General features: G+C 49.3%; 2 protein-coding genes across 6 annotated transcripts in view; one reads left to right on the forward strand and one right to left on the reverse strand.

Moving 5' to 3' along the window:
• Positions 1-2677, forward strand: part of GNAL (G protein subunit alpha L) — an 84555-nt gene extending 81878 nt beyond the window's left edge. For all 4 annotated transcript variants that reach the window (XM_084887690.1, XM_084887691.1, XM_084887693.1 and 1 more), the window contains one exon: positions 69-2677. In XM_084887690.1, the coding sequence (XP_084743816.1) occupies positions 69-215 (147 nt within the window). In that variant the 3' untranslated portion in view covers positions 216-2677. The remainder of the gene's footprint in view (positions 1-68) is intronic.
• Positions 2259-17119, reverse strand: MPPE1 (metallophosphoesterase 1). 2 transcript variants are annotated; one of them, XM_084887694.1, is made up of 10 exons: positions 16814-17119; positions 13439-13834; positions 10780-10888; positions 8174-8277; positions 7030-7104; positions 5155-5263; positions 4879-4944; positions 4670-4792; positions 3986-4126; positions 2259-3088 (listed from the first exon to the last, which is right to left on the reverse strand). In XM_084887694.1, the coding sequence occupies exons 2-10, from the start codon at positions 13717-13719 to the stop codon at positions 2906-2908; spliced, it is 1191 nt and encodes a 396-aa protein (XP_084743820.1). In that variant the 5' UTR covers positions 13720-13834; positions 16814-17119; the 3' UTR covers positions 2259-2905. The 2 variants fall into 2 exon arrangements, with proteins under 2 accessions (XP_084743820.1, XP_084743821.1); XM_084887695.1 differs by lacking the exon at positions 16814-17119 and adding an exon at positions 16479-16632.
• Positions 17120-18179: the final 1060 nt, after the last annotated feature.

The raw sequence follows: 18179 nt of genomic DNA on the forward strand, positions 1-18179 counted from the left end.
TGCGGTCCCCTGCGCCCCTGGGGAAGGAGGCCAGGAGGCCCCGCAGCTCAGACGCCCTGTGTTTGCAGAGGATCAGCACGGCCACCGGGGACGGCAAGCACTACTGCTACCCGCACTTCACCTGCGCCGTGGACACGGAGAACATCCGCAGGGTCTTCAACGACTGCCGCGACATCATCCAGCGGATGCACCTCAAGCAGTACGAACTCTTGTGAGCCGCCGGGGGCCGCCTCCTGGAGCCCGCCCCCCCCAAAACCCCCCCCCCTCCCCCGTCCTCCTGTCCACAGCCCCACCCCCAGGCTGCCCGGCAGCCCCAAGCCATGGTAGAAAGCAGGGACTTCCCAGTGCGGTCCGCAGTGCCGTCTGTCCTGCTCGGTGTCGGCTCCGGGGTGTGACCACCAAGCCTCTGGCTACCTCCGCTCCCCTCAGGTTTGGTTTGAAGCTTTTGTTTTCATGGACCATGACTTTCCCCACCCTTCTCGCCCTCCCCAGTCTGTCACTGCCAGCCATCCGCTCTCACTGGGGTGACACTACAGTGCGATGTCTCCAGGTGGGGCCCCTTTGATTCATCCGGTCAGTGGTTTATTGATTCATTAAAAACCTGGGAGATGCGGAAAAGCGCCCTTTCCCCGAGTTATCCAGCAGGACCGAGAGCTGCGGGCCGCCCCGGCTCTCCGGTTCTGGCTCTAAGAAGCTGCAGGAGGACAAGTGGCCGCTGCTTCTGATCTGCGTTAGCCCACGGCGTAGGAGGCCCCAGGCCACAGAGCGGCAAGAAAACCTTTTTTTTTCCCAATCATATTTGGAGCCTCTGTTAGCCTGGCGTTTGGATTAGAGCTACTTGGAGCCTTTTATTTTTAGGCAGAAAACCTACCCCCTTCACTACTAGGAAGTGTGTCCCGCCTGAAAGTGATTCTCTAGACGTCCACTCTGCTCGGGCAACAGTCTCCTCTCATATACTCTCATTGTTTTATTGCTGGTTTATTACACTGTACAGATCATACAATGTAAGGCTATTTTGTATAACTACGAAAGAAAAACCCTGGTAGATCTCTGTGCCTTGATTATGGCCTCCCCTGTGAAAGCAACGTGCTTTTATTGTGCTGAACAGCTAAGTATCTATGTGACCTGCCGCTTCTCTAAGGAAGGGAATGATGGTATCTGTAGAGTTTAGGACATTTTATCAAGGTGAGACTTTGAAAGATACTCCTTGGCTTTAAAAAATTACATGTAATATATAGTAATCTTCCACATCTTACAAATAATGCTTACTGACATCACAAGCTCCCTTCAGGGAACATAGGGAACCAAGATGTTTTTTCTCTCCAGATAGTATATGTTCCTTGATTACTTTGCTGTTTCAAGATGTTTGCATGTTCCCTGAGAGGAAATGGGTTGACCATTCCCACTGTCAAAGCTTTTGAGCCACTTACTTGACCACAGGTCCCACCTTAAGCAAACAGGAAGAAAAAGACAAGCGGGAGTCCACGTTTGTGTCTGCCAGGAGACTCCAAGGATGGCACCTTCACTTGCCTTTCGAAGAAGAAACATAGAAACTTCTGTTTGAAACACAAAGTCAACATGTATGGCTAGTTCTCAAATCTTGAAAGATTTGCAAATGCAGCCTCAAAAGTTATGGCACGGTGTATCTAGAAAGCAAGAATCACTGTAGCAGAGACGTTTTTTTATTCTAGCTGCAGCCACAGCTTTGAGGGTAGTGTCCTTAGGTCAGAGATCATCCGTAATGGTGTCCAAAATTGTAGTTCCACAGTACAAACCCAGAGAAGTGACAGCCTGGCCTGCATTACTTCATTAGTTTCCTTTTTAGTTTTCTGATATGTATTGGTATGTTAGAGTCTACTCTATAGTATAATTAGCATTTTTATGATCCTTTATAAACTTCCCCAATGTTAGACACTACTAGAGTAACATGAGAGGATGACTGCTTTATAGACAATCAATGCCACAAACATTTTATTTATCACCGAACTCCTGCTCCTCTCATCCTTAACTGTTGGACAAAACTCTCAGTTGAACTGAGACATGTAAAGCAGAACTTATTTTCAGTTTTCATTGCTCTTTCCAAGTAAAACATGAAAACTGGACAGATAAACCCCCCACCAAAAAATGAAGGCATATATCATTACATGTATTACTTAATGACTCAACAATCCTCCTGTCACTAAACTTCCTATTTAAAAGTTTGATTGAAAAACTATACACACACACACACACACACACACACACACACACACATCCTCTGGCTTAAATTACCAAGATATTTATTTTTAAATACAAAAGCCCTTCCTCACCCATTTTTCAATTTTATTTTCATCATTGATAGGCATTAAGTTGCAATTTAACACCTCAGTCTGCTAGAGAGGAAATTACATTGATTTTTAAGTCTTGTAGACAATACTGTATATCCCTCCTCGTGTCCCCTGTGCTTTTATTTTCACTGTACAGCTTTCTAATACATAGGACTCTGAGAACAACGTGGTAGGAGGACAGGCGCAAACCCGATGGTTGGTGCGTGCACGCCTCAGCCCCCGTGTGCTGCGGGGCCGCTGGCTCCCTCGCGGGGAAGGAAGGCCTGTCCAGTGCATGCACGTGATGACGTTAATTAATAGCATTTACATATTGTACAGATACAATCTCTATTTCCACATACATTTGGGGGGTGGGAAATGAGAAAACAGACTTGTCGTAGAGTACACGTTCCATTTTCATAGCATGAGAACAGTACAGTCAACTATTTATTCTGCCGTAATTTGCATCCGTGATTTAGCATTTCTGTGGTGCGCATCCAGACAGTCTCCTTGGGCCTCACCTCACGTGAGCACGGCCTGAAGTTCCGTCTTCCTTTGGCTTTGATATCGATTACTAAGTGCAAAAGGTCTCCTGCTCTTCACATGGTCTTAAACTTCCTGAGCAGCTTATAGCCAAAAAGAACAGGTGAGGCTACGAGTCCGAGGTGGACCAGCACGAGGACCACAAGGAAGCCCGCTGCCGCACAGTACGTGATCAGAACCGTGTCCTCCAGGGGAAGGTAGCACTTGGCCAGGGCGTACTCCGTGGGCGTCAAGCTGCCCTGGAAAGGAAAGGAAAGAATGTGATGCTGCAGGGAGCATGCACAGCTCCCACACGACAGCATCCTACACACACAGCCGCTTCCCTGGCTGCTGAGGTGAGGCAGGGAGCAGCCCTCCTCACCAGGGACCGAAGCAGGGCCCCCCCCCCCCCCCCCCCCCCCGCAGCCTGCACACGCAGGGTTCCTCTACCACGGAGAGGTACTCAGAGAGGCAGGGAGACGTAGAACAGGAGGAACAGGAGTGCGAGGCTGCTTTTCATGCCTCCCGATGCTAAAATCAGCAATCTGCCGCCTGGGTATACACATGTGCCAGAGGCATCTCGGCGGGTTTTTTGGTTTGTTTGGTTTTTTTTAGACGTATTTACTATGTGGGGTGACAGCGGGGAATGTTTTCATTTCTGACTTTGAATTTGACAACATGAGGTTTTCCCATCATCTGTGGAAGCACAAGTGCCTGGCATAAAAGCATTAGGCACTGGATGCGGCAACCCAGGGGCAAAAAGAAAGGAGCTGCCACCTCGGGTGGTCCCCGATTGAAGCAGCCTCAAGCAACGTGTGTGTGCGTGTGAGCTGCAGCCCTTTTCTGCCAGAGCTCACGGCCCCTTAGGACAATAAGACAGTAAGGAAGCTGCACCTAGCCAGTGAAGTAGTGAGCCTGTTCCCTTACAAAAGTAAACACAGAGTCTGAAGGATAAACCGCTCTGCAAGCAGCTGCTCCCGCTGCCCCCCCCCCCCCCCCGAATACTGGCGGAAAGGCATTCCCTGTGCATGTGGGGTGGGGACGTTCGTGTGTGGCTTTTGTATGTTTTTAACAGATTGCAGCTGTTGATAGTTGATGACTGTGTTGGTTTAAAATACGTATGAAAGCTCTGAGACGAAAATAAACGTTCACGTTACCACAATGAAGCTGGGGTTGTTTCTGTTCCTCCAACTGAAGGACGGCACGCTGACCTCGGGCACCCGCGCCCCGTGGAGCACCTCGCAGCCGCTGTGCGTGTGGCCACTCAGCACCAGGCGCGGCCGCAGCCACCACAGCAGCTGGCACGGGGGACAGACAGCAGCGGGCGGTTAGCGCCGGCCCAGCCCCCCTTCCGTTAGACCCGAAACCCCTGCTTCCCAGGACCGCTCTGAGTTCTCCTTAGCGTCCTCTGGTTTGTTCAGATGCTACTACTCCAAGGAAGTCCAGGCTGCCAAAGAGGATCTGCTCTTCTCTCAGATTTCACTGTTTTTATAAATAGCTAATGTATCTCATCAATACGTTTACACGTGATTACCAATAACATTATATAAATACGCATTTAAGAAAGAGCATTGTTAAGTCCCTAAAAACTGAACCCTACGTTCCATTTCCACTTCTAAATACATTTGTGTTTGGTGGGAAGAATACAGAGTAGCTGAGAATGTTATGAACTGGATATTAGCAAATAGAAGTGGATTTACTGGGGGAGGGGGGAAACAAAACAAGGACATGAAAATCTCAAATACTGCCAGAACCCTGTCCCTCCCCTCCCCCCACCCAATCCCTGAGTGGAAACTGCAAGACTCAGCTGGCTTCCCGGTGAGCCCGGTGAGCTGGCACACCTTCTGTGAGGCCTCCCGAGAGAGCACGTCGTATCTCTCCTTAAAGGGGACGGCCTTCTCCTCCGGGGGCGCCGCGTCCTCCCCGGAGCAGTTGGCGTCGCTCGGCCGGTAAAGCGGGAAGTGCTGCCGGATGGAGAGGAGTCAGACGTGACTTCACGGGACCCTGCCCGGCCCTGCCCGACACCCGGAGCGCCGTCTCCCCGCCTCACCTGCAGAAGCACGGGGGCCGAGGCCGGCGGCGGCTGCCCATCCCCACACCGGCCCGGGCGCGGCTCCTGCTGGTCAGAGCTCGGTCAGCGGGCCTGGCAGGCCCAGTGTCAGGCGCACGGCAGGAAGGGGAGAGGGAGCTGAGAGACCGACAGAAGCACAGTGCTCCGATCGCCACTAGGACACGCCACGTGTAGGACAAGCACAGTGCTCCGATCGCCACGCCCGTAGGACACGCCAGGACAGAAGGCACCTGTGCCCTTCCCCTCACCGCCTACCTCTCGGGAGCAGTTCAGCCGGTGAGAAATGTCCACGAGCTCGGCTTCCGCTTCAGAGCAAATGCTGCAGCCATCCCCTTCCAGGGCCACGCTGTTGACCATCACAAAACTGAGGCAGAGGGAGCAGAGTCAGGGGCTGCCCGGGTGCCGTCTTCCTGCAGCATTATCCCCGGGAAATGCAACTAGGCGTCCACAGGAGGACGCGACTCCCAGAACAGCTTTACATCTCCGTGTGTTTAGGCGGGAGTCCATATTGGCATTATGGGGAGTGGAGTCCAAGACGTGGGAAAGGGTTTGTAACCCAGAACTCAGGACAAATGCAAGCGTACAGGAGCTCCCAGGACAGATACCACTAAGCCCCGCATGTGTCCCTGGGCGAGTTCCTTAGCTTCCTTGCAAAATAGGGATATAAATAGTCCACAATGCCACCGGCTTATGGTGAGAATCAAATGAAAGAATACAACAGAGTAGGGCCTGCCACTGGAAAGTGAAGGTTAGACACTTATTACCTAATGCCATGGTCGGCAAACTGCGGCTCGCGAGCCACTTGCAGCTTTTTAAGCCCCTGGAGTGTGGCTCTTCCACAAAATACCACGGCCTGGGCGAGTCTATTTTGAAGAAGTGGCATTAGAAGAAGTTTAAGTTTAAAAAATTCGGCTCTCGAAAGAAATTTCAATCGTTGTACTATTGAGATTTGGCTCTGTTGACTAATGAGTTTGCCAACCACTGAGCTAACGTGAACTATGGGCAATGTTCAGGGATGTCCGTGTACTCGGCAAACAGGCAGGGCGGGGGGTGGGCCTGGGTGCTGGTGAGAGTTGACTGGTGTGGATAATCCCACACCAAGTCAGCTGCGGTTCTCCGTGGCAACCACTTAGTCATATTCTCTATAAACTCCCGTTCAATTTGTTTTTATTTCCTACACACACAGCAGCAGGGCATGAAGAAAGTACCTGTGGTAAAGCTTGCTTGAACTGTAAAGAATTTTAGAGATGAGGAGCTGACTAATCAAATGACCTGAAATGTGATCGGTGTATTTAATGAAAACTTCTTGAACCCTAGGCTCAGGGAGAAAAAAAACTCTGGGTCAAGTCTCCATTCTGACTCTGGAAAGGAAGCTACTAGACCCTGCCCTCCAGGCAAAGGGAGGGAACCAGGGTGTCTGTGGAGAGCCCCCCCGACCCCTGGTCCCTGGGGGCTTCACCCAGATCAGATCATTGGATGGGCCCCGAGAACTGCTCTGGCCAAAGCCCACAGAGTCCTGGATACCACGGGAAGGATATGGTCAAAAAAGGACAGCTTCCTCTCCCGCCTCTTCTCTTTCCACTGGTCCGCAGCTAGAATAACGTGCATGTACCATCGGGTCCGCTGTGCTCAAACACACACAGAGACCAGAAAGGGTCAAGAGGGGGAGCTGCTGCTGATGGTCAGACTAAGTAGAGGGTTAGGAAGCTCTGATCTAAAAGCCAAGGCTGAGGGGAGTAGGGGATAGGCACAGAGCTGCAGAGCAGTGAGCACACGGGCCGTCAAGTCCTAGGACACCGGTACAGGAACGTTCTTTACAAAGGGAAATGAGTAAATTTTAAACCAACAAAAACACTTCTTCACCAAGTGGACTGGTGAAATGTATAGCATCCACAGATCGTGCTGACAGAAAGAATAAAATTCCCTCAGTGGCTAGGCAGAGACTAACCCATTCGCTGTGGATTGTCAGGGGAAACTAGGGTGGTGACCCCAATGGGGACCTTCAAGGAGGAGATGAGGCGCCTTCATCAGAGACTAAACCAGGCCCCACACGCCATGGGCCTGGCCCAGCATGGCAATCACCTCTGAAAAGGTAAGCTGCCAAGGACGTAAGAATTCACAAATACTCACTTAATTCCTTTCCATGAAAACAGCCTTTCAGGGTTGAAAACTTTCTCAAATCGTCTTATTCTGTATCTGCTCATCCTACATTCAATTGTAAAAAGAAACACTTTTAAGAACAAGAGCCATTTTTAAGATTTTTAGGATCTGTTCATTGATTTTTAGAGAGAGAAACATCCACGTGAGAGAAAAATATCAATCGGTGGCCTCCCATATGCGCCCTGACCAGGGTTCAAACCCGCAACACACACACACACACATGCCCTGACTACATGAACCTGTAACCTTTTGATGGAGAGAACAACACCCCAACCAACTGAGCTACCCAGCCAGGGCCAGAACAAGCCATTTTAAAACCTCTTAAGAGTTATTAGCCGAGACAAGTTTGGCTCAGTGGATAGAGCGTCGGCCTGCGGACTGAAAGGTCCCAGGTTTGATTCCAGTCAAGGGCTTGTACCTTGGTTGCAGGCACATCCCCAGTAGGGGGTGTGCAAGAGGCAGCTGATCGATGTCTCTCACTCATTGATGTTTCTAACTCTCTGTCTCTCTCTCTTCCTCTCTGTAAAAAAACAATAAAATATATTTAAAAAAAAAAAAAAAAGTTATTAACACACACACACACACAAAAAAAAAAAAAAAAAAAAAAAAAAAAACCCTTTCAGGATTTGAGCCCCAGACAAGCATGGTTAGTTCAGGGCTCCAGTTGGCCCCAGGTTATCAAGGTGAAACTCTCGCCTCCACTACTGGATAACCCTCAGGCCTACGGCAAGTGACTTACTCCCAAGGGCCTCCGCTTCCTCACTGGCACCATGAGGTGCTTAACACCGGCAGGCACATAAAAAAACACTACGTAAATATTAGCTATTAAAGTTTACCTCATCTTGTTTTCTGATTCCCAGAGAAAATAATGGGCCATTAAACATAAGTTTCAAGTGAGAATCACCCAAAGGCGCACACAAATCATTCTCTTAAGAGCTCTGTTGAGGGTGTACGATGCACCAAGGCAAAAGTCCTGGCCCTCCTGGAGCTCACATTCCGGAGCTTACACTTCACACGGATTTCCCCCACAGTCCAGATAAGGCTTAAACTGCAGCAGGTTCAGAATCCCAGTCAGCGAGCGCGCCCTGTGGCAGTGCTGCGGTGAACTACTTACTGGTAGTGGAAGCCAATGTCGTGGTTGCCAACAACTACCTTCAGCTGCACGTGACCTGGGTGTCTGAACATTTTCTGAAATCTCTCCACATCATCCGCCCAGGCCTGTGGGATAGAACGGTCACTGTGAGGCCCAGAGAACCTTCTCTCCTCTGCTGCTCCCCATTCTGATGGTGAGACGTTAGTGCCCCTGTCCACATCCGATGTCCATAAAGCTAATGTAGAACTTAGGACTTTTAATTTTATGTCAAACTTCTTTTTCCAAAACCAACTTAATATTTTAATTGTTTCATTTAATGCAAAATTTAATTAAATGCTATCCCCATCTTAAAAAATTAACTGGCAACCCTCCACGCCCCCCCACCCCCCAAAAAAAATATATATTTGGTTCATACAGCTACTTTTTTAACATCCCTTGAAGATGACACAAGGACCCCAGCTTGGGAATCACATCAGATCTGGACGTGTTATAAGAACAGACTCTTAGGACATATTAAGTCAATTCACGCGTCTCCGCCAAGACAAGGACAAGCATTAGCATTTCACGGTGGCCACAGCGGAGGAAGTGAGGCCTGATGACATGGGGAAGAAACAAAGTCTAACTACTAAATCTTAAGAATTATGTTCACATAGTTCCTATTTTTATTAAGCTTAAAAATATCAATTGGATAACTCTAGGATCGACAATACCTAGTTGACTAGAAATCAACCTCATCCTAAATGTTTTAAGTATGGCCCAACCTAGGGAAATATGCTGTACAGAATCCTTCAGTGCATTTACAAAGACTCCACCCCAACAAATAATATTTAGAGTTAGAATAATATAAAGTCAGAATAACATAAAATTAGAAAAACATAAAATGTTGCCCTTAATTTGGAAAAGCAACATAGATATTCAATCTCATGTTATAACTAGTTGCTTTTTACAGATAGCATTTCCACGAGCTCGTATTTAACTTTGAACTAGATTACAGCAAACATTGCAACCTATAAACACTGGGTTCCTATCATTTCTGGACCAAGACTTCTTCTGTACAGCTTTTCGATTGTCCTATGAAATACCGATGGATTTTAATATCTTCCAAAAACCATTAATGACTAAACTTTTTTAACTAAGTAGCAAGAAGAACTTGTTTTAATTATTATTAACTAGAGGCCCAGTGCCCAGTGCACAAAATTTGTGCTCGGGGAGGGGAGGAGGGGAGGGAGATGTCCCTCAGCCCAGCCTGCACCCTCTCCAATCTGGGATCCCTCTCACAATCCAGGACTGCTGGCTCCCAACTGCTCACCTACCTGCCTTCCTGATTGCCCCTAACTGCTTCTGCCTGCCAACCTGATCACCCTCTAATCGCTCCCCTGCCAGCCTGATTGATTCCTAACTGCTTCCCTGCCAGCCTGATTGCCCCTAACTGCCCTTCCCTACAGGCCCAGTCGCCCCCAACTTCCCTCCTCTGCTGGCCTGGTCATTCCTAACTGCCCTCCCCTGCAGGCTTGATTGCCTCCAACTGCCCTCCCTTGCAGGCCTGGTCCCTCCCAACTGCCCTCCCCAACTGGCCATCTTGTGGCAGCCATCTTTGACCACGTGGGGGCAGCCATCTTATGTGTTGAAGTGACAGTCAATTTGCATATTACTCTTTTCTTATATAGGATAAAGGCCTGGGTGGGGGCCAGCTGGTTTGCCCTGAAGGGTGTCCCGGATCAGGGTGGGGGTTCCCTTGGGACATAGGGCGGCCTGGGCGAGGGGCCTATGGTGGTTTCCAGAACGGAGGAACCCCCAGCAACCCAAGCAGAGGCCCTGCTATCTGGGATTTATTTATCTTCTATAATTGAAACTTTGTAGCCTTGAGCGGAGGCCAGGGCCAGCTAGAGCAGGCAGGAAGCTTGGCTTCCTCCATTGCTGGGGAAACCCACGTCTCCTGCTCACTCCATGGCAACAGCCATCTTGGTTGGGTTGATTTGCATACTTGCTCCTGATTGGCTGGTGGGCATGGCTGGGGTGCAGTCAATTTGCATGTTTCTCTTTTATTAGTGTAGATTCCAGAAATGTAATAAGCAAAGCAGTGACAGCTAAGGGGAGAACAGCCTCTCTTACCATCACCTCAATACCCCACAGAGGCCTCACACCCCTGAAGGCAGAGGAGCTGCCCACTAAGCCCCCAGGGCTCCTTCTGAGCCTTTCCCTCAGAAGAAAGGAAACAAGAGGATGGTAGCAAGTAACTTATGTAGCACAGTTCTTACAAGTTAGTGGCTAAATAAGAGTGTAAAGTCAAATCACATTGCACTGTGTATTCTGTCATTTTGGTGACGACCGAAATAGCATCCATCTTGCCAATTTCCCCCCTTTTGAAAGAGGTTCGTGGGAATGTGCCTTCCAACCATGTCTGGCTAATCGGCATATTTCCTACACAGACAAATATAAGATTAGTCAACCTAACTCGAGATTGGCATTAGACACAGACCCTCCTAACCTTCAAGACAAGACTGTGCATTGTTAATATTAATATTAAGCAGAACTTCCACCCCTCTCTGACTTTGCTCCGTGCATTTGCGGGCTGCCTACACAGGCCGTGAAAGCAGGATGAGGGCGCCAGGACTGAAGGGTCCTACCTGGGGGGAGCTCCACTTCCCTTCATCAAAGATGTCTCCCAGAATGAAGACGACTTCCGGCTGCAGCAACCACAGAGCCGTCTGGAAGGCTCTCTCCATTTGCCACTCCCTGGAGGCAATGGAAAAGGGCATCAGGCTGTTTCCCGGGTGGAGCCCACATCCGTCTCATGGGCCATTTAAAAGGCGAACGAAGTGGCCCCCTATTCCTCTTTCTCTGGCCCCATCCTCGCATTCGCATCCACTGCCCCGAAGGACCAAAGAAAGGATCCTGATTAAATGCACCAGAGGGGAGTCAGTCAATTTGCATGTTTGTTCTGTTGCTGCGGCTGCTTCTCCACACCTATCGAAGGCCGACTCCTCCGACGGTGCCCACAGAGCAGGCCCCACACTGCACCCCGAAGCCAACACTCAGTCATGAGCGCCCCGGGGATCTGAGGGCTCAATGCAGCTTCCAAAGCCGCCCAGGGTAGACTGATTCTGCACGACCCCGAGCAGATGACAGCATCTGGCTTAACTTCCACTGTGTGAAGGGACCTCCACTTCCTGCCCTCAGAGCCGGGGAGAGACCATGAGAGAAGCACATTCGCCAACATCAGCTTTAGGTGAACAAGTGGAAGTCAAGAGCCTGGAGCTGGCACCCGACAAGCAATGGCTTAGCATCCCAGCTCCACCCAAGAACCAGCCGTGACGCTTTGAGAATGTTGCCTCCTCTCTCTGGTTCCTAGCTTCTTAGCTTCTTCGTCGGTAAATGAGGATCACAGAAACCTACTTTCACGGGGTAGTTGTAAGATTAAGGGAGAGAGTATTTGTAAAGAGCCGGCACAGCGTAGGTGTTCAAAAATGTCAGTGCTTCCTCGGCCCTGCCTCTCTTTTCCCCTAACCAACTGTGTCATTTTCCTAAAGATCCCAATACTTCCCTCCTTTTTACAGCATCTTTCCTGACTGCTTCCGCCCTGCTAAGGAGGACTGTCCCGTCCTGGGCATACACATAGGGGACAGTAACTTTTGGTCAGAGGAGACTTTTCAGGCCCCTTGTAAACTGCTGCATGGTACAGCTTCACTCAAGATACCTCCCAAAATACAGTCCTCAGCTTTTCTTGACTTAATGTTAGTTGCCATGGAGAAGCATCTAGAAGGAGCCACAGCAACGGAACAAAGAAGGCTACTTGGGGGACTGAGCATAAATAAAGCACAATTTAAAGATCCCAAACAAAGCCAAAGAAGCTCAGTCTCATCCTGGCCTTCTCTAGGTCATGCCTCTTATGGCTTGAAACTAGGAGTAAAAAGTACAGCAGCCCCTCCATCTGTCCTTCTTTCGTCTTGTCTTCTTCACCCACCCCTGGGGACATCACACATCTTCCCCTGCCACCCAACATAAGGCCCATGTGCTCTGAGGCCATTGCTATTTGCAAGAATAGACACCTATTCAGCGAGACACAAGTGGAGCCATGGTAAGGAAAAGGGGTCAGCTTACAGGGCACAGGGACGAGAAGGGAGCTCTGCTGACCGGTGGTCGGAAGCCCCCATCCATCACCTCTTGGTGGGCATTGTTCAAAGAAGCCAAGAGATGGAAGCAACCCACAAGTCCATCGACGGGAGCGTGGGTAAACAAAATGTGGTGTAAACCTACCGTGGGATCTTACTCAGCCTTAAAAAGGAGGGAAATTTTGACACATGCTATAACACAGATGAACCTTGGAAGACATTATGCTAAGTGAAATAAGCCAGTCACAAACGGACAATTACAATTACTATATAAGAATGTAAGTTTAAGCCCTGGTGGGTGGCTCAGCTGGTTGGAACGTCATCCCATACACCAAAAGGTTGCGTTGATTCCTGGTCAGTGCACATATCTAGGTTACAGGTTTGATTCCCCAGTCAGGACAAGTAAAGGAGGCAATCGATCAATGATTCTCTCTCTACATGGACATCTCTATCTATCTATCTATCTATCTATCTTTTTTTCTCTATTGCTTTATCTCTCCCCACCCACCCACCCCTTCCTCTTCCTCTGTCTCTAAAGCTGAATAAAAACAAATTGTCCGGTGAGGATTTTAACAAAAGATGTTTAAGATGGTGACTTTTATGTCATGTGTATTTCACCACCATTAAAATTTCCTAAAAGCCTTCTGTGGGGAAACAGACAGACAGCGCTGGGCAGGTCTAAGGTGGAGACAGGAGTTGATCCTCCCTCAGGGAGGCAGCCACAGCCACCTCCTGCTGCCAGAGTGGACCAAAACCAAGCAAGCTCAACACACACCCCAGTGCCCGGGAGAGGGTCCGCCCGGCCCAGAAGAAAGGAAGCCCACTTCGCTGACCACAGCCACATGCTGGGCACTGCCGTGGGCATTTTCGTCATACAGCCTGTGGCGCTTCTCGTGTTAACCCCGTTACAGACAAGGAGGCAGAGACAGGCTCAGAGGGCCCCAGTGACTTGTCCCAAGTCATGAGACTCAGACCCAGTCCTCCCTTCCAAATTCTGGGTCTTTGTCTATAACAGTTGCTCAGTGAATAGTAAATTAAAGAAGTCAACTGCCCCCTGTTTCCCTTTGAGAGGAAAACAAAGAGTATCCTGGAGTCATTAAGCCTGGCCAGCCGGGAGAGCACGGTACCTTTTTGCCTATAAAATTTCGGAAAGATTCCTGATGTTAGCTCTTACCTCCGTAACTTGTCTAGCCAGTGGCCTCTGATTTCCCCAAGCAAGTGGGTGTCAGCCAAAAACATGGCTTTCAGGACAGGTTTGAGAGTCCCTGGTTCCCCGTCACGGGCTGAAGTTTTCACCTCGGGCCAATTACACCGAAGGATCACTAAGTAATAGATAAAAAATTCACAAAACAGAAGCACGGAACAGACAAAAGCTGTGAGTTTCAACAGCAAGAAACTCCTTCTCTTCCACAGATGAGAATTCAGCCTTCCAAACCCAAATCGGAGAGCAGCCATTCCTCCGGCCCAGCAGCTGCCAGCAGCCACGACTCAGATCCATCAAGGGTTCACCAGGAGGAAACTGTGGAGTCCCGGGGAAGGCGCAGATGATGTCCAGGTCTTAGCCATGAACCTACAGGGAAAAGGGAAAGGACTGGTCTGTGGTTCTGTATGAAGAACAAAGGAGCCCTGGCTGGTTTGGCTCAGTGGACAGAGCATCGGCCTGCAGACTGAAGGGTCTCGGGTTCAATTCCCATCAAGGGCACATGCCCAGGTTCAGGATGCAGCCGATCAATGGTTCTCTCTCACCACAGGTCTTTCTATCTCTTCCTCTCTGAAATCAATTTAAAATTTTTTTCTTAATGAAATATGGAGTCACAGAATTCTATCTACATTCCCAACTGAACAAACTGTCCTCTGCTCTTACAGCGATAATATGTCTGATTACTGATAACCAGGGAGGCCAGAATAGCGCTATTAGAATTGCTGCCCATTCAGCTGATAAAACTTTACTACTACTTTGGAAATCATTAAATGAAAATCAATCAGATGGATGCTTTTAGTTAGCAGGCATAATAGGGAAAGTCCACAAATATTATTGTAATTTGACTCCTAGAAGGAGTCACCCCTCCAGGACCTTACACCAATAGGTCATAAGCCCTTTGAAATGTGTTGGTGTGAATTCATCATTTGTCAACACTCTTTTCCCCACAAAAAAAGTGATTATTCACACACAGTGTGCTTCTGAGATCCACGCAAAGCCATTCCCTCCCTCGCTCTGGGCTCAAAGGACAGAATCCAACAGAGCCACCCTCTCTGTATACTGCGTCAGATTATATATACTTTCACAATACGGGCTTTTTATCTGCATATTAGCCTTGAAACTCTGGGTGGCCTTCTGTAATAAGACATTCACGCACAGTGGTTCTCTATGGGAAACTTTAGAATGCTGATGGATGCATCTGAGTCAGAAATGGACTTTGCATCCTATAAAGAAGGAATGTTTTTGATCCTCTGAGGAGAATGGTTAATAAAAGGATGGCCTGAGATAGGATATAAGAGGTGGCATTCTACGGAAGGTTCCTCAGCTAATGCTCAAGACAAACATTTTATTTTATTTTTTTTAATATATTTTGTTGATTTTTTTACAGAGAGGAAGGGAGACGGATAGAGAGTTAGAAACATCGATGAGAGAGAAACATCAATCAGCTGCCTCCTGCACACCCCCAACTGGGGATGTGCCCGCAACCAAGGTCCATGCTCTTGACCGGAATCAAACCTGGGACCTTTCAGTCCACAGGCCGATGCTCTATCCACTGAGCCAAACCGATTTGTATATATTTAAAATATACAGCGTGATGATTTGAGATTGTGAAATGATTACCACAATCGAGTTTATTAACACATCTATCATCTCACATAGTTAGTTTTTGGATGTGGTGACAACGCTTAAGATTTATTCTCTTGCCGAGACCGGTTTGGCTCAATGGATAGAGCGTCGGCTTGGGGACTGAAGGGTCCTGGGTTCGATTCCGGTCAAGGGCATGTACCCTGGTTGCGGGCATATCCCCAGTAGGGGGTGTGCAAGAGGCAGCTGATTGATGACTCTCTCTCATCGATGTTTCTAACTCTCTGTCTCTCTCTTCCTCTCTGTACAAAATCAATAAAATATATATTTAAAAAAAAAAAAAAAGATTTATTCTCTTAAACTTTTTCCCAGACTTGTGGTGCTGCCCGCAGAGCTGGAGTGCTCTGTAGCCTCCAGGTTACCATCCATTTAAAAAAAAGAAAACAAGAAAAATAATCCTATAAATAAGAATATAAGAATAAACTGTTTTCCATTCTCAGGACTGTAAACCTAACTTCCCCTCACCCTGTAATTATAGTATTGTTCTATACTCCCCAACACATAAGACTAGTAGCTGCAGTCTACACAAGAGAGCAAAATATTTTATCCATTGACTGATTTTTAACTTCAAAACTGTTGAATATTTAAATTCCTTCCCCACTCCAAAGCACACACACAAAAAAGTTTACATTCTGGCCAGTGTGACCCAGTTGGTTGAGCTCCCTCCAGTTGCTGGTTTTTTTGTTTTGTTTTGTTTTTAAATATATTTTATTGATTTTTTGCAGAGAGGAAGGGAGAGAGATAGAGAGCTAGAAACGTCGATGAGAGAGAAACATCGACCAGCTGCCTCCTGCACACCCCCTAAAGGGGATGTGCCCACAACCAACGTACATGCCCCTGACCAGAGTCCGCAGACCTACACTCTACCGCTGACCCAAACCGGTTTCGGCGGCAGTTGCTGGTTTGATTGCGGTCTGAGCTCATGCCTGGGATAAGGGCTCAATCCCCTATAGGGGGCGTGCAGGAAGCAGTCATCCGCGTTTCTCTCCCTCTCCTTCTCTCTAAAAATCAATAAGAACATATTTTTTGAACGTTTACTATGCACTTTTTTCGTGTTTTGCTGGTTATCTTAAATATATTATTACCACAATGTCGTCAAGGGTTATTTGTGGTTAAAATTTCTATCTTAAATGATATTTTAAAACAAACGTTTTTTTCTATCTATATCATAAACTAAGAAGCGAGAAACCCCTGCGATTGAATAACACGGGCCTTCCTTCAGTGATAGTGATTTTCCCAGCAAATAACTGTTTTCTTTTCCAATAGGTGAGCTTGCAAGGTTAAAAGGGCAGGGAGGATCCAGCTTGCAGAAACAAGAAATAGCAATGAACCTCGAAGCATAAACATTATAGCACGGTTACCAGGATACCTGTAAGATCCCACTGGCCCTGGCGCTCGGCATCCCACAACGCGTGCAGATCGGAAGGCAAGGACCCGGGATTTCACGGGTCCTCTGACACCCGCCGCGCACCGCGGTGCTTCCTGTTCCGCATCGTGGCCGGGCGGGTCCGGGTCGCCCTGGAACCCCGCCCCTGCGGCCTCAATCGGGCGGAAAAGCCCCGCCCAGCCCGCCCGGCACCCACATTCTGCAGCTGGGGCTCCGGAGCCCGCGGGCGGTGCAGGCGGAGCTGGCCGGCCTGCGCCCCCGGGAAGGGAACCACAGTCCGGGCTCCAACAATAGATGCAAATAAAAACAACACATACACGCGGCTGCACCGTCCTCAACCACTGGTCCCCGGGGCCATCCTTTTACGTGTCTTCTAGACGGAGCCCTGAGTCGCTCACCCGAACCCCCGGGAAGTCGCTGCAAACGGGCGTCGGACAGGAGCTGCACCCCAGAAACGCGTGGGGGGGGGGGGGGGGGGCGCGCGGGAGAGAAGCCACTTGGGCACGGAAGGGTCGCTGGGACGCAAGATTGCCTCCTGCCGGGCCGGGAGCCGGCGGGCTCGGGGCTGCCGCGCGCTGGGTTCCCCTGATCTTGCACGGCGGCCGGGGAGGCTGGAGCGATCCTTTCCGTAATGCACGGCCTCGGCTCCGACCCGAGCGGCGGGCTCCCGCGGGCACTGCGCGCCGCGCTCCGGGCGGGGCCCCCGCAGGCCGGCTGGGCGCGCTGAGAGCCACCCGCGGCCCGAGGTGCGCCTGGCGGGCTGGGTGCGGGTCCCCGGAGCAGCCCCCGCTGGGAAGCCGCTGCCCTGGCCTCTTTGTGGCGTGGTCCCTGGGGTGGCTGGCTCCCTCCCGAGCGGATCGCGGGAAGCGAGCTGCTCGGGCCCCATTGTGGCGTGGTCCTTCGGATTGCTAGCTCCCTCTGCCTTCCGCCCTCAAGACAGCGCTCCTGGAGGACCACACTGTGTCTTCCATCTTCAGGGCCTGGCCCAGGGCCTTACAGAAAAGGGTGATGGCTAAAGGAGCCGGTCACAGTGACTGTTCTGGGGTTTCTTTCTGTTTTCCTTTAACTCATGCTACTGATGTTGTAACAGTATGGCATAGCATCTACTCTTCAAAGTCCTTTCATATTCCATTATTATCTCAAATAATCCTCAAAATAAGCCTCACTGTAAGTCAGCAGGAGTCATTCGCCCGTGTTACAAGAAGTAAACTGCAGGTCAGAGCAGTCAGTCATTCAGAGAGCCTTCCAACCAACCAGGCCTGGCATGTTTTTGCAAACCTATGAGGATAGTTAACGTGCTGTGATATGAGAAAACCATGTAGAAAGCAACCAGCGAAACGCCTGATAGATGGTGAGTAAAGAGTAAAAGGTAATTACTTTCTCAATTAAGGATACTGTAATATTTCCATGTCCGTCCAGACGATCGATGTTAACATCGCCCAGCCTGGGGCAACCAGACTCTGTATGCACGTGGATATGCAATAGGAAGTATGCAGCCTCACTTCTAATGTCTTCCCACAAACTGGAAAAGAAAAGGAAAAAGAAAGGCAAACCCAGTTAAGCCTATAATTAACTACAAGCTTAAGGAAATGTAGTAGCCAAATGAGCATATTATGGTACACCACCAGGAAGCAGTCAGCCCATCCAGAATGTGGGAAATTCTACAGACCCAATGGCCCAGTT

The sequence above is a fragment of the Pipistrellus hanaki genome (assembly GCF_964339955.1).
Source record: "Pipistrellus hanaki genome assembly, chromosome: 6".
In the NCBI taxonomy this organism is placed as follows: Eukaryota; Metazoa; Chordata; class Mammalia; order Chiroptera; family Vespertilionidae; genus Pipistrellus; species Pipistrellus hanaki.

Excerpts from the sequence above, each read along its gene's own strand:
- MPPE1 (XM_084887694.1), bottom strand. The coding sequence starts at position 13,719 with ATGGCTGCTCTCCGATTTGGGTTTGGAAGGCTGAATTCTCATCTGTGG. Across the intron at positions 10,889-13,438 it reads TGGCTAGACAAGTTACGGAG|GGAGTGGCAAATGGAGAGAG; the intron begins GTAAGAGCTAAC and ends CATTGCCTCCAG. Across the intron at positions 8,278-10,779 it reads GGAAGTGGAGCTCCCCCCAG|GCCTGGGCGGATGATGTGGA; the intron begins GTAGGACCCTTC and ends TCTATCCCACAG.